The sequence below is a fragment of the Andrographis paniculata genome, unplaced genomic scaffold (assembly GCF_009805555.1).
Source record: "Andrographis paniculata isolate CXL003 unplaced genomic scaffold, ASM980555v1 Contig79END, whole genome shotgun sequence".
Taxonomy (NCBI): Eukaryota; Viridiplantae; Streptophyta; class Magnoliopsida; order Lamiales; family Acanthaceae; genus Andrographis; species Andrographis paniculata.
In genome coordinates this window covers 2,865,944-2,882,486 of record NW_026137616.1, presented here as the reverse complement: position 1 = coordinate 2,882,486, position 16,543 = coordinate 2,865,944, and the positions used below count along the sequence as shown (strand labels likewise).

At 27.1% G+C, this 16,543-nt stretch overlaps 1 protein-coding gene across 1 annotated transcript; it reads left to right on the top strand.

The window, feature by feature from the left end:
* Positions 1-3,845: 3,845 nt before the first annotated feature.
* LOC127240559 (CDPK-related kinase 5-like) lies at positions 3,846-8,268 on the top strand. Its single transcript, XM_051259284.1, has 11 exons — positions 3,846-4,657; positions 5,575-5,705; positions 5,774-5,815; positions 5,960-6,068; positions 6,261-6,339; positions 6,434-6,730; positions 6,823-6,935; positions 7,014-7,121; positions 7,202-7,264; positions 7,352-7,519; positions 7,781-8,268. Exons 1-11 carry the CDS (start codon positions 4,112-4,114, stop codon positions 7,919-7,921), a joined length of 1,797 nt encoding a protein of 598 aa, XP_051115241.1. The 5' UTR covers positions 3,846-4,111; the 3' UTR covers positions 7,922-8,268.
* The last annotated feature ends 8,275 nt before the right edge of the window (positions 8,269-16,543 follow it).

The window sequence follows — 16,543 nt, the reverse complement described above, 5'->3', positions numbered from 1 at the left end:
AAATAGATTATATAATGATGATTAAAAAATAGATATTTTAAATAAAAAATAATTTATTTCATTGTCGATGATCTAGATAATTGAATTTAAATCTAATATTTAAATGAGTTGTACTAGGCTACAATCCTCATTTATTACTAATAAATTATCCCCCCGTCTTCCATTCCGTGTCCGCTAGACACAGTATTTTAGAAAGAGTGTAATTAGTAGATAATTAAAAATGTATTAATGAAAATAATTATCCTATAATATAAATAATTATAAATTAAGATTAAGATAACTAATTAGTTTAATTAAAATTAAAAAATTAATTAATTAAAAAGTTTAAAATGAGATTAAAGTGTGTAATCATTTTCCAAAAAAGAAAAGTGACATGGAATATGAGACGGACAGAAACGGAAACATGGATATAATATGTGGGACGGATAGAGTAATATAATAGTGAAATTAAAACAACAAAAATTAACAAGCACTACGATATGGCATTATCTTATTGATGAATATTAATAATATATATATATATAATATATACATATATTAATACAATATAAATAATATATACTATTTTTTTTACAAAGAAATCAACACAGAATATCATTTTTATATTATCGATATAATTTATTGCACATAAAATACAAAAACAGCACAAGTCTTTATTAAAAGCAACACATGTTATTTGTAATAATAATATGTGTTGTTTGTTTATAATTACACGTGTGTTGTACAAGTGTATGTCATGTGCTGAAATGAACGGTTATATGTGTTATGTGAGATATGTATTTATATTATATGAATATAGATAATTTGTTGTAACTAACATTACCGTATGTTGTTTGCTAGCTATCTGTAGTTCATGTGACCATTTATGTCTGATTTTGCTCGTTATTTTATATGAAATTTCATAGGCTTCATTGATTTACATAGATTTTATAGTTTTTTTTTTTAATTAATTTAATAATTTTCGTAAATTTCAATATTTCAGTATTGCAAATATAAATAGAGCACTTTATTCAAATTATTTAATAAATATTCGAAAGAAAATATATCATCATCATCATATCATTATTATTATTATTATTATTATTATTATTATTATTATTATTACTCCTTTTTCGTTTCATATAAGTTATTCATATATTTTTATTTTGATTTGTTTCATATAATTAATATTTTTTAAAAATAATTATACGCTTTAATAATATTTTAAATTTTATATTTTATAGCTTTTAAATTTAATTTAAATTAATTAATTAATCTAATTTTAATATATAATTATTTATATTATAAAATAATGATTTTTATTAATATTTTTTTAACTAATTATTAATTATATCTATACTTACAAGAAAAAATCAAATAAATAGGTGGAACGGAGAAATTATTATATTAATAATTTAAATTTCATAATTTTTTTTATTATATTACTATTATCTAATTTATATTTATTATTTACATTAATATTCAATTTAACTCTCATTAAATTCATTATACTAATTATTTTCATTGTTGTAACAATCTATTTAGTTATTATTATTATTTACACAAAAAAAACATATTTTTATCCTAAATATAGTTCTAAATAAAATTAATATTAAAGATTTCTTAAAATTTTCAAATAAGAAAAATAAGATTTTTTTAAAAAAAGAATGAATAAATATGAACTGATGGTTTAATCCATAATCGATGATTTTTGAATTGGAACTGTAGAAATTAAAATCAAAATCATCACTTAAAATATTTAATTTTAATTTGATTTTTCAACAAATTAAAACTCATAATTTTGATTTGAACAATCTACTCTATTATTTTAAAAAATATAAACTCTTGGTATTATTTTAAATATATACATTTTAAAATATTTATAATTTTTTCCTCTTATTACTATTAATTTATAAAAATATTAAATACATATGATAAATAAATAGTTATTAGTTATATAAATAAAATAATACTTCCGTCTCATTAAAATTGTTTAAGTGACTATAAATATGCTAATTTCTTTTTTAAAAAATAATTAGTAAATTAAGAAATACTCCATCCGTCGGACATAATATTTTAATTGTAGTGAGTAATTAAAAATAATATAAAAATTTTTTTGCTTTTTTTTTAGTATTAAAGTAATGATTGATGTAGAACTGGTATTTGTGGAAAAAATTGAGGTATTTAATGAAATAATTATTTGTAATTGGATAATAAAAAAAACATATGTATACTTTCTGCTAGACGAAAGAGATTATATTTGTAAAATAATTACTTCATACGTCGCACGTACCATGTTCACGTTGCCATTTCTGTCCGTCCCAAATATCATATCACTTTTCTTTTTTGGAAAATAATTACACACTTTAATCTCATTTTAAACTTTTTAATTTTTTTTTATAAATTTTAATTAAAATAATTAGTTATCTTAATATTAATTTATAATTATTTATATTATCGGATAATTATTTTTACTAATATATTCTTAATTATATACTAATTACACCCTCCTAAAATACTGGCGTAGCTATATATGAGAAGGAGGTGGTATTATATAAGAAAAATAATTATATATTAAGATAACTGAATAATTTAATTAAAATTAACAAAATTATAAATGATAAAATTTAAAATTTAATTAACTTGTTAGTCATTTTTCAAAAAATAAATAAATAAATTAGTTAGGAGGATTGAAATAATAAGAAAAAATGAACACTTTTATGTAAAATGAAGAGAGCAGTAATTTTATTTTATTTTTTAATTTTTTTTTTTTTAAATTTTGTGAATCTAGTCATTATAAAGAGTAATTTATTAACAATTTTATAGCAAAATCCAACAAAATTTATAGTGTATTAAAATATATGAATTATTGAATAGTAAAAAAATTCTTTAAAATCTTTATTTAATATCTCACTTTAATTTTTTTTAAAAAAATTTGAATCAAGCTACATTTAAATTTTAGAAAGAATTTTAAAAATTGTACTGTTTTAATTTTAAATAAAATTTTTTTAAATAAAAATAATTATTTTATACTATAATATAAATATATATCAATTTCATACTTTATAGTGTATTAAAGTATATGATTTTGTGAATAATAAGATTCTTTAAAATTAGTATTTAATATCTTATTTCAAATGAAAAAAAAATCTTAAATTAAAATAATTAGTTTGTAAAATATAAATTTATATATATATATATATTAATTTGATATTTTATAGTGTATTAAAGTACATAAATTTTTTAATAGTAGAAAGATTCTTTAAAATTTTTATTTAATACTCTATCCATTCCAATATAACAATTTTGTTTATCATTTTTGTCCGTCCCAAAATAATATTTTTATTTTCATAAATAATTATATTATCATAAAATTATCTCTACTATTAATAAACTTACACAGGCAAAAAAGTTATATTCTTACTTTTTACTAACTATTAATGTAATATTAATATTCCTAAATCTCGTGTTAAAACGCAAAAAGATTATACTTTTGGGATGAAGAGAGTAAATACATCTAAAATTAGAAAGACTTTAAAAAATTATGTTTACTTGTGCTGATTTGCTTTAAATAGAAAAAATTTAAATAAACATAATTATTTATATGATACAATTATAATATAATAAATATTTTAATTTAATATTTTGATTTTTTTTTTAAAAAAGTAAAACATCAAAACCAACTAACATGAACATCAACAAAATCGTATACGCATATATATATATATATATACACACCCTGTCACTGTCAGTCTCAGTATTCATTCACTTTACCATCTTTTTTTTTATTACATTTCCTACTTTCCGTTTAAACTGAAATTAAAAAAATTCTTTTTATTTATTTATTTATAATTCTGTATTCGTTGATCAAAGCACGAATCGTCGTTTACTTTTTATCAGTTTCTGGAGCAGATCCGTCTCCTTCTATTCCCAATCCTCCGCCACGCTCACACACTCTCTCCCTCTCACTCGCACCTGACGAATCCGAAGCTGAATTTTTTCCGTTTTCAAGTGATGGATTCGATTCCTTGTTGATTTTGGGTTTTGGAGGTAAGAGAGGAATTTGTTGATTTCGAGCAAGCCTGGGTGGTCGAAGGAAGTGGAATAATTCGTTACTGGAGACGGAATCGGGATGGGAGGCTGTACTTCGAAGCCGAAAGCCTCACCGGAGCACAATTTTGATCCGCCGGAGGCAGCAACTCCTCGCCGGGGAGACATGAGTCCGATTCCGGCGAGGAGGAATGGCGAGAGCGCTGCAAGCTCGGAGAAGAAGAAGAATGAAGAGAATCATGAATTAGGCAAGAAATCCCCATTTTTCCCGTTCTACAGCCCCAGTCCGTACCATCACTTCTTCTCGAAGAAGTCGCCAGCGAGATCTCCCAACGCGACGCCGAGGAGGTTCTTCAAGCGGCCGTTTCCGCCTCCATCTCCTGCGAAGCACATCATGGCGGTGCTGGCGCGGCGGCGCGGCTCTGTGAAGCCGAACGAGGCGTCGATACCGGAGGGGGAGGAGGCAGGACTGGATAGGAGCTTCGGATTCTCGAAGAATTTGCACAATAAGTATGAGATGGGGGAGGAGGTGGGGAGAGGTCATTTTGGCTATACTTGTAAAGCAAAGTTCAAAAAAGGGGAGCTCAAAGGGCAGGAAGTTGCTGTCAAGGTCATACCCAAAGCTAAGGTAAATAATAATTGGATCTTTTCATTTTATTTGTCTTCTTGTTTCCTGTTGTCTGGATTTTGTTCTCGATCTGATTCTTGTTTGATCTTGACTGATATTTGTTTGTAGAATTATGTATATATTATATATGATTATCTGTTTGGTGATCTGATCTATGTAAGGAGAAGTTTACTTTTGTTTGTTATTTTACCTGCAAGAAAGAACATGTGTAGACAACTCTTGAATTGAAAAGATGATTGGTTATAGTTGGATTATATGGATTGGCTTCCGAGATGTCGAATCTGCTATTATCCTGTTCAGTTCATTTGCTAGAGTAAGTGATCTTTGCTAGAGTAAGTGATCGAGGATGGAGTATATGGCGTTTGTCGGGTGCTCACTGGTGTATATGTTTTGTTTGGTTGACTTCTTGTTTGTTTCGTACGCGCCAAGTTAAGCTGTGGGAGTGATCAAGACTAGATTTGTATTATTGTGTTTAATATGCTTTGAGGATTCAATTTTGAAGATCTTGTTTTTGGCTGATGTTTTGAGTCTTTACTTACATTAAATACGGTGGACTGAGAATCGAGGCTGAGCTAGGGGTTGCACTTTTTGAGTTCTGAACAGAGTCAATAAAATCCGACAAAAATAACCGATTTGAGTTTAGCTTTGATAATCAGCTAGGTGTCTGTGAACCTGATTGATCCGACGAAGAAGCAGATCATGTTCAATGAGCGAAGTTTAAGCTGACCTAAGTTGATCCCTATGACCTGTTTGAAATGCCTGATGCAATGGCTTTTGTTAGTGTTATTGTTTCAATTGGTGTTTCTAGATGCAAAATACATGTTTAATTTCGTTTTTACTTTTATCTTGGAACATGTTTATTCAACAATTTTTCTCCAAATCGATCTCTCTAATTTAGATTGTGATTTTATTATCAGATGACCACTGCCATAGCCATTGAGGATGTAAGAAAAGAGGTAAAAATATTGAGAGCCTTGACAGGTCATAACAACCTGGTACAATTTTATGATGCATACGAAGATCACGACAATGTCTACATAGTCATGGAGTAAGTTTCTACTGTTTTTCAATGTTCATGAAACTGTTCTCTTAGTAATTTCATTGTGCTAATTTCAGGTTATGTGAAGGCGGCGAGCTTCTGGATAGAATACTTTCAAGGTATCCGTTGATTTTGAAAATTCTCATTCCATGAAGAAAGGCAAAAGCTATGTAATCCATATATATATATATATATTTCTTGAATTGTGAATTCTAACATGGTAGCTGGCATTATTATCGAATTAATCTGTTTGTATGTTACAGAGGCGGGAAGTATACAGAAGATGATGCAAAAACAGTGATCAGACAGATACTCAATGCCGTTGCTTATTGTCATCTCCAAGGGGTTGTGCACCGGGATCTTAAACCCGAGGTATGAGTTTCTCTGGTTTATCTAAAAGTTCTTTAAGGTTTGTAACTTTTGTCTATGACTCTACGTTTCCTATATATCTTGCTTACAAATTTTAAGGAAATACACATTTAAATGTCGAACCTTTTTTTATTTACACAATCGACTATGAATATTTCGTACGCTATTCTAACAAATGCTTGTTAATTGGTTCAGAATTTTTTATTTACATCCAAAGAAGAAAACTCAACATTGAAGGCCATAGATTTTGGTTTATCCGATTTCGTAAGACCAGGTTAGTCCTAATTGGTTCATTAAATTGTGACAAATTTGCGATGCTCGCTGTTGCTAGTGAAACCAACAAAATGGCTTCACTTCAATTTTTGCAGACGAGCGTCTTAATGACATTGTGGGCAGTGCATATTACGTAGCACCCGAGGTTCTTCACAGGGCGTACAGTACTGAGGCCGATGTTTGGAGCATTGGCGTAATATCATACATAATGTTATGCGGGAGTCGCCCATTTTGGGCGCGAACCGAGTCCGGTATATTTCGTTCTGTTGTGAAAGCTGAACCAAGCTTCGAAGAGCAACCTTGGCCGAGCCTCTCTCCCGAGGCAAAAGATTTCGTCAAACGTTTGCTAAATAAGGATCCGAGGAAACGAATGACCGCTGCTCAAGCAATGTGTGAGTATCCTTTTGTTAAGAACCGATTAATTCAGTCGATTTTGTAATCTTGATTATTTATCAATTTTCGGTATTTCATTCTTCCCGATCAGGTCATCCATGGATCAGAAATACCGACGACATAAAAATCCCGTTGGATATATTAACCTTCAAACTCATGAAAGTGTATCTACTCTCGTCTCCCCTTCGGAAAGCTGCGTTACGGGTTTGTGTTCCCCTCTTTCTCTTTCTCTTTATCCTCGAAATCGATATTAATTAGATGTACGGCTCGAATTTTCTCCAGGTTTTGTCGAAAACGCTCACCGCAGATGAGCTTTTCTACCTGAAGGAGCAGTTCACGATGTTAGAACCGAACAAGAACGGTTGTATAAGTTTAGATACGATCAAAACGGTCTGTGCCTCTCGCCTATTGGTTTTACTCGATTCCTTTTTTGGTCGAAAAATCGCTCTCTGATTCAGTCACTTAACCAGGCGGTGAAGAAAAATGCGACGGATGCGATTAACGAGTCGCGGATCCACGATTTTATTGCTTCGGTGTGCTTCTCGACTCGCTTTCATACCATTATTTATCCTAAGATTCGTCTTCTCGCGCTAATATATCCTTCCAAATGATTCCCATAGTTCAATGCGCTACAATACAGACGAATGGATTTTGAAGAGTTCTGCGCAGCCGCGCTGAGCGTCTACCAGCTGGAGGCGCTCGACCGATGGGAGCAACATGCTCGTTGCGCCTACGAACTCTTCGAAAAGGACGGCAATCGTATCATCATGATCGAGGAATTAGCTTCGGTACGTATCCATAGGCGATCCTTAAAAAATGCTAAGCAGTTCCTAGAGCTGTAAACGAGCTGAATAGTGCCGAGCTTGTCATGTTTAAACTCGGCTCGTTAAGGACTCGAGCTTGCCTCGTGTTTGTTCGTTAAGAAATACAAGTTGATATTTTTATTTGAGCTCGGCTCGTGTTCGTTCGTTAAGAGATACGAGCTGATATTTTTATTTGAGCTCGACTTGTTTAATTTTTTTTTTTTTTTTGTCGTTTTCTTGTCTTAGGAGCTTGGCCTCAGCCCGTCGGTGCCTGTCCACGCAGTCCTCCACGACTGGATTCGACATACGGACGGAAAACTCAGCTTCCTCGGATTCGTCAAGCTCTTGCATGGCGTCTCCGGCCGGACCATCGCCAAGGCCCGATGAATCCGGCCGGGCTTCGGGTTAGTTGTTGATTGAAATTGTTGCATAGTGTTAGAGAGAATTGGAGTTAGCCGTTGGGGTCTCAACGGTCGGACGGGGAGTAACTTCTTGTGCTCTTACTGTGTATGTAAAAAGTCGTAGTCTGTTTGTTAGTTAAATGTGGTGTTTTCATACATGAATATATATATATATATATATATACACATACATACATACATACATACATGTATTGGAGGTGTAACTGATGATGCTGACAGATTGGTGTTTTATTTTATTTTGTGTTTTATTTTATTTTATTATTATTTTATTTTAAAAAAAAAATAAATAAATTTGAGATTATTTAGTGAAAATGATTGTTTTGTGTGAAAGTTGATTCTATACATTTTTTAAAGACACTGCGTATTTGATCATGTATTTGATTCAATCATCATCCTAACTAATATACATGTATTTTAAAAATAGTATATTAAATAATATTAATATTATATATGTATGTATATATATCATCCCTTAAAATTCGCTTGTCAATGCAAGTGTCTTTATCTTATAATTTGATTTAATGCTGTGATTTGAATTTTATTAGGGGAAGATGAATTTTAGTTGCTATGAATTTTATATAAATATAATATTATTTTTCTATAATTCGAGAATGAGATTCATTACAAAAAAAAAAAAAAAAAAAACTCTTATTTGTAAAATTTTAAGCTTTTTTTTTAAAAAAATTTCCATTATTTTAAATTCTATCATTTTTTTTTTTTAAAATTCAAATTCCATTAAATTCCATTAACCAAACAGCTCCTTGGTGTAAGAAATTTTGTATGTATTTTCATTCATTTTGTATAAATGTGCATTCTTTATTTATATACTAAAAGTTGTCCAATCATATGTGTATATATATTAGTATTATAGTGTCTCAGTTAAAATTTTATCTCTTTAATTCTGAGATATAATACTATTTTATTTTTTTTACAAATATTCTTATTTTACGTCACATCATTATTTTTTTTAAAGTTGTCATCAAATGTCATTAACTATTTTTTAAGATGTCTACTATAATTAAAATATTACTACTTCCGTTCAGCCAGTAAACACGTGCTTTTGCACTACTGTGTTTAACATTAAAAATATTTTTATATTTATATAGTTTACTCCAAAAATATGATTGTATTTGTATCATATCAGACTAATACATGTATTTTTGTTATTTACTTTTTATTATTAATATTCAAATATCAACACAAAATAAACAACAGTATACTTCGTTGCTGGAGTGAGATAGTATTATTTTTTAAATACCACGCTAAAAGTAAATGTTTATTTTGTATATGGACGGAGGGAGAGTATATAGTATATAGTAATTTTATATTTTTTTATTAAAAAAATTGAATAATTGTTGTTTGACATTTCAAATTGTAAATTTTAGTGATATTTCAATAATTTGATTTGACTGTTTTATTGAAGAATAAAAGAAGATAACACGGATGCATCAAATAATATGAATATTTTTATTTTTATTTTTTAAATGTGTTACTTTTTAAGTGTTAATTTTATAATATTTTTTTTTACATATTTTAAGCATATAGAAGGAAGAAAAAAGACATGAAAATACAGAATATGATACGCAGATGACAGTTGAAGAAGCAAAAAATATCAAATAATAAAAATATTATGTGGACGTAATTTTTTTAGTTTTAAGTGTGAGTTATTTTCTTGTGTTAATTTTCTAATATTTTTTTTATAATACTGATATTTTTTAATTTTTTTATTTTGTACAAATGAAATGCAAAAAGAAGATAATGCTGGATGCAAAAAATATAAAATAAGAAGAATATTATATGTATGTTTTTTTAGTGTTAATGTTCTAATATTTTTAAAAACACTGATACTTTATTTTTGATATAAATATAGATGAAAATATTACTTTTGGTACAAAATAAAAATGCAAATATTAAATATGTAAGACTTTTCGAATGTTAATCTTATAATATTTTTTTTCATGATTTTTAGACATGCAGAAGAAAAAAGAAGACAAAAAATATCAAATAACAAAATTATTATGTGTACGTAATTTTATTTTTTTTACTTTTAAATGTGTGTTATTTTCATGTGCTAATTTTCTAATATTTTCTTCATAATACTGATATTTTTTTACTTTATTTTTGTACAAATGAAAATGCAAAAGAAAATAATACGGGACGCAAAAAAATCAAATAACAAGAATAATCTATACGGTTTTTTTAGTGTTAATGTTCAAATAATTTTTTAAGAACTGATACTTTATTTTTGGTACAGATGAAGATGAAAATATTACTTTTTGTACAAAATAAAAAATGCAAATATTAAATATATATGACTTTTTTGAATGTTAATGTTATAATGTTTTTTTCACGATTTTTAGACATGCAAAATAAAAGAAAGAAGATAAAGATGAAAATGAAGAAGATGGTATGGAGATGAAAATGGAACAAACAAGAATATTATGTGTACCTATTTTTTTTTTTAGTTTTAAGTTTATAAAATAATCTTCTATTAGTTATATAAATCATGTCGTATAAAAGAAATTTAAAAATTATATATAAATAGTTATAAATATGATAGTTCAATATTATATATGCTTTTTAATTTTTAACTTTATTATAATACTTTTTATTTTTTTATTAGATTGCTTTTAAATTTTTTTATTAATTTTTTTATTAATTTTATCGATTCCGAGAAATATGAATTATGATGAACATTTGTTTCTATTTTTTTATTTTTATTTTTCTTTCCTATTATATATAAATAATTTTATATGATTTTACTTTTGGTATATTTTATAAATGTTAAGATAGTCATATATTCTGCAAGTTAATTTATACAAATAAAGTTAAAAGTGATTTATCTTTATCTAATATTAATTATGCTTAAATCTTAAAAAGTATTTAAATCTTATTTTCAACTATTTTTCATCTAAATATTTTAATATTATTATTTTAGAGACGATATTAAACTATGGTGAGTATTTTAAAATTTTATTTAATAGGTATATTATTTTTATTTCAACTTTATTTCAACACTTTTTTTTTATTATATTTACTTCAAATTTTTTTATTAAGTTTTTTTAATTTTACCAGTTTATAGAAGATATCAATTTCGATAAATATTTGTTTTTGCTTTTTTTTTTATTGTGTATAAATAATTTTATATGATTTTATTTATGTTATATTTTACAAATATTTTGATTGTTATATGTTGTGCGGGTAATGTTTACGTATAAAATTAACTATGATTAATTCTAAAATATTTTTAATTAATCCTAAAATAATATATTCCTATTTAATATTAATTATGATTAATCCTAAAATATTCAAATCTTATTTTTAGCATTTTTTCACCTTAATTTTTTTTTAATATTATCGTTTTAGAGAATTATGTTGAGTATATATATAAAGAATGACTTTCATTCTTACTTTGTAATTATATAAATAATTTGATATAATGTTAGTTTTTTATATTTTGCAAATATTTTAATTATTATTTGTTCAGATAAAATTATGTAAGTTTTTTTTTTTTTTTTGTTGATTGTTGGTTAATTATTTTTTATTTATTATTTTAAATCATATGTATTATTATATTTTATATATTTTTAATTGCACTGTGCATAGTAACATAAGTAAGGAAAGCCTACGCTAGTCTCAAAATGAATTAAGCTCGTAAGCCACCTACAATACAACAAGAATTAGTAAAAAAAACCTAATCAAAAAGCAAACCCTTATCAAAGTCTGAATGTGTTTATGAAAATTCTTTCATACTCACTAAGCACCCATAAATGAGAAGGGCGGAGCTCGTTTTATAAGCTAAAGATTCTACCAGAATCCAGAATATTCTAAATATTTTTAAATGTTCTGTCGTATTTTACAACCTTTCAGAAAGATTCTAAAATATTTCTAAATATGTAGTTATACAAATATAATTTTAAAGTAATGTGTTTGAATTTTTTATTTTTTATTTTTTGTTTTATGTATTGTTATAGAAATAACCAAAATTTAAAAAAAAAATAAAAAAAAACAAAATAAAACCTAAAATCTTTTATTGTTATCATTTTTTATTATTTTTTATTTTTGTTTTTTTAGAAAAACCCCATCCTTCCACTTTCACCTCGTTACCACCGACGATCACACCATAAATCATTACTGTTGTTATACTAAAATTTTTTCGCATCAACGACAAAATAGGAAGATAAAACAGAAGTGCTTGAAATGTAAAAAAAATCTTCTCTTAAAATGGATTTCTAAAAGTAAGTTAGATTTTTTGTTTTTAATAAAATCAATATTTTAGCTTTGAATTCATGTTGTACTCGATTTCTTTGCCTTGTGTTTCTATCATGTTTATACAAATTTCGGTACTAGTTGAGTTTACTTCGGCATCAAATCGCACCGTCGTTTCTCAAATATGAATTATTTTGATATATTTTAAATTTTAAATAAACTCTTGTTGAGTTTGGAAGAATTTACTTCCTCATTGTATTTATGAGAATATGTGTATTAGAATTCCTTTATGTATACATAAAAATATTTTTTATATACCATATTATTTGTTTGATATACTTTAAATGACAAGTTAAATGCATATGTAATTGCGACTTAAAATTGAATAATTGATCTATATACTTACTCCTAAATGGATTTTTTTAAAACTTGCTTAATATTTTGCCATATATCTAAAATAGAGTACAAAAGACTCGTATCTAAAATTTTTTTATATCATACTTTTTACAATGAAATGAAGCAATTAAAAACAAAAATGACTAAAAAATACTTGAAAATCATAGAAGGGGTGGTAGGGGTGGCTGAGTTATATCCACACAGAGGTTGGGTTGTCGAATACAACAATATGAAAGCATATTGTTCATAGATTGCAGTGTGCATTTTATTCAAACCCACAAAAAAGACGATTTAGAATATTAAATTTGATTCATATTTAACAAATAGATGTATATATTATTATACTTCCCATGTCATCCAAATTTATTTACACATTTCTTTTTAGGTTGTCGTATAAATTTATTCTCGTTTCATTTTTTAAGTAAAAAGAAATATCACTTTTCTAATTTTTCTTTACCCTAAAAAAATATTTTTATTTATATTTATTTTTCTTAAAACGTATGTCTGATCAAAAAAACATATATTTTGATGAAGAACGGAGTAATTGATAGTAGAGTAATTTTGGTCATTTGAGTAAAATGACATATTTATCACTTTTAGTATGTGTGTTACTTTTTTAACTTAGGTGATTCTAGAGTAAATGTCAATATATACAATGGCGAAGGCAGGATTCTAAGTTGGCGGCGGCCGTTCATTTTTTTCAACATATAATATATAATAATTTAGAAACTAAGTAATATAATTAAATTTACAAAAATTTACAAGCAGCAAAAGGTACAGTGTCGTCGCTTCATGACTAATAATATCATATTTCAACGCCAAATTGCATCGTGAATTTCCCTACAAAAGAAAAAATATTTATAATAACATTTTAAATAAATTTAAATTAAAAATTACCTTTGACATTTGTAATCGCACTCTTCTTTCTTTCATCAAACAAACATCATCAATAATCTTTTCCGTTGAAAAACCTTCAACAATATCTTTTTTAATATAGAGAATCAAACAATTCTTTAAAAAATCATCATCCATACTGTTTCGGAGCCTTGTTTTCACAATCTTCATAGCAGAAAAAACGTCATTGCAGTAGAAACATGAAGCGCTAATACAAGACGAAGCAATCTATCAATTAAAGGATATATTTCATACTTTCTTGTCTCTCTTAGTCCTCTACATAATTAAGCAATTGTAGAAAAATCCTTCAATTTCGAATGTTAAGGCACATCAAGCTCATAATGTTGCAACTGAAATTTGAAGTGAATTTTTTCTTGTTCGGTAAAATCACAAGTATAAAATCTTTCCACTACCTCACATATGACTTCAATATCAAAAGACTTATAAAAATCCTTAGGATCCAAAAGCAACATTAAAAGATAAGAGCTCGGCCATCTCCTTATTAAATCTGGATTCCAATTCTTGCAATTGGTGATCAGTAGTAGCAACAAACACATAAACTCTATAATGATGTTCCACAGTTATATTGTTCTTTTTATGACGAGATCGAATCAAATAATGAACTCAATTTTGGAACCACAATGTCATAATTTTCACAGAATTGCACAGAATCATTCAGTTGCTCCTCCTATTTCTCATTTCCTAATTTATGTATCAAAACCATTGTAGTAGCAACCAAACTTAATGCATTTATGATATCTTGATATTTTCTCTATAGTGCTTGACAGATATTCTCACTAATTCTCATCAACTCTTTCATCAAATGCATAACAATAACAAAATCAAATGACAACAATTGATGAAGTGCAAAAGAAGCATCACCTTTTTTAGAATGTGGATCATTCAACAACAATGTCTTCCAATACTATTTTTGTTGGACCAAATAATTTCATCAAATTGCAAATTGATTTGAAATGTGAACTCCATCTCGTGTCACATGCTCTCCATAGAGTTGCAATTTGATTCGCACCAATTCTAATTTCAAGCTCCCCAACTTCAAGTAAATATGTCATTTCGGTAATTTGAGCTCACTTTTAGATTCATCCCTAATTTCATCAACAATCAAACAAAATTTTGATTCACCAATTTCATCACATATATATATATATATATTTTTTTTTCACATTCATTTGTCTGAATATCCGAAGATGCGTATTTAACATTTTGAGGGGCAGTATCTAAAACAACATCCTTAACATCGGTATTAAAATATGCTAATAGTTTAAGCATTTCAAGAAAATTTCCTTAATTTATTGAATCTAACCTTTCATCATGACTCGGAATGCACACCTTGAAATGCAAGCCATCTAACAGCTTCAATTGAAGTTCTCATCTGCAACTTATTTTTCTCAACTTGTTCAGAATATTGTTTCTCAATCAATTGCTCTAAATGACATAACTGGTTTTTTTAAATCATCATAGCATCTAATAGAAAACTTGTGAGTTGAAGTAGGAGATTTACCATCATAAATAAAGAAAGGACAATCTTGATCTTAATTCACATTTTTCCAATTTCTAAATCCTTTTACTTTAAATATATCCGATCCGGCCCTACCAAGTTGTTACTTAGATAAATGATAGCAAGGAAGACAATAAGCAGCATCGTTTGATTGAGAGTATTCAAGCAAATGAAAATTTTTGAACCATACTCTTTGAAAACTATGACGATGTCCTTCTCGACCGGTGAGAAGATGATCCAACAAAGGCTGATAAGGTCCAAGATTGATATAAGCTGTTCGTATTTCATCTCGCTTTGCAATTGAATACATCAACATTTGAAGTCGTACTCCCGGGTCATGTATTATAGAATCATGACTCTTCTCTTCCATCTCTTTCTGTTCATGAATATTTGATTCTTTGTGTTCAACTCTTGCATACTTTAATAGTGGTTATTTTCCCTTATTTAAATCATCTGACTTCTGAATTTTTTCATTTGGTAGCAATTCTGATTCGGTACCAACCGTACAAGTTTGTCTCTTTTTTTAAAAAAAAAATCTATAGTTTTTTCTTTCAAATTATTCCTCGTAGTTCAATAAGTAACCTGAAAATAACAATAACACAAACTTTCAATAAAAATACTTTAATAATCAAATATTCTTCAATTTCACCATCTTCAATTCTTGATTCATTCAACAAGAACGGAAAAAATAAAATTTCAAATAAGAATAACAAATGAAAAATAAACACATTTGTATAATTTTAAGCGGTATAGTATAAGAAACAATAAATTAATTTAAACTTGTACAATTTTTCAACTTAGTTAAATTCATACGGAAACTAAATTTTGAATCTTTAAAAATTCTAATTTTGTTTCAGTTTTAGCAAATTCTAAATCTTCGGTTTGCACTACAGTTTTGTTGTTTAAATCACCCATTCAGATATTTTAAAACATATATATATGTATATGTATTTTTCAAACTTTGAAAGTTGAACTTTCGAATGGTTGATTCCAATAGAAAACCAAGGAATAATATCTATAAGCTCTGGCACAATGCAAAAACATCGAAAAGCGAAAACACAACAATAATTCACCGGAGAGTGCTGAGTGAAGAACGTCGGCTGCCAGCGGTGTCTCGCGTTGGGAAGAAAAGAAGAATGACGTTGCGTCGGTGAGTCCGTCGGCAGGCCGCAGACGTCAAATTTAAAGAAAAAATTAGGATTGTTCACGACACAATAAAATATTTTAATAAGAAAATTATTATATAATATATATTATTATATTTTATGAAAGAAGTAATATAATAACCCTAAAAAATAATAATGAATGTTTATTTGATTTTTATTTAAGATTGAATTTTTTTCATTTAAATTATAATTTAAATAATATTTTGATATAATTATTTTTAAAAAATATATATTTTAAATATTTTGATCAAAGTTAAATAATATATTTAAATAAATTTATAATAACAATTTTTTATTAAATTAATAAAAGGATCATTACTCAAAATTTTAAAATTATACATATATTATAAAGAAAATAAAATCAGTAGGGTCCAGCACCCTTCAACCTCTTTCCCTCCGTCAC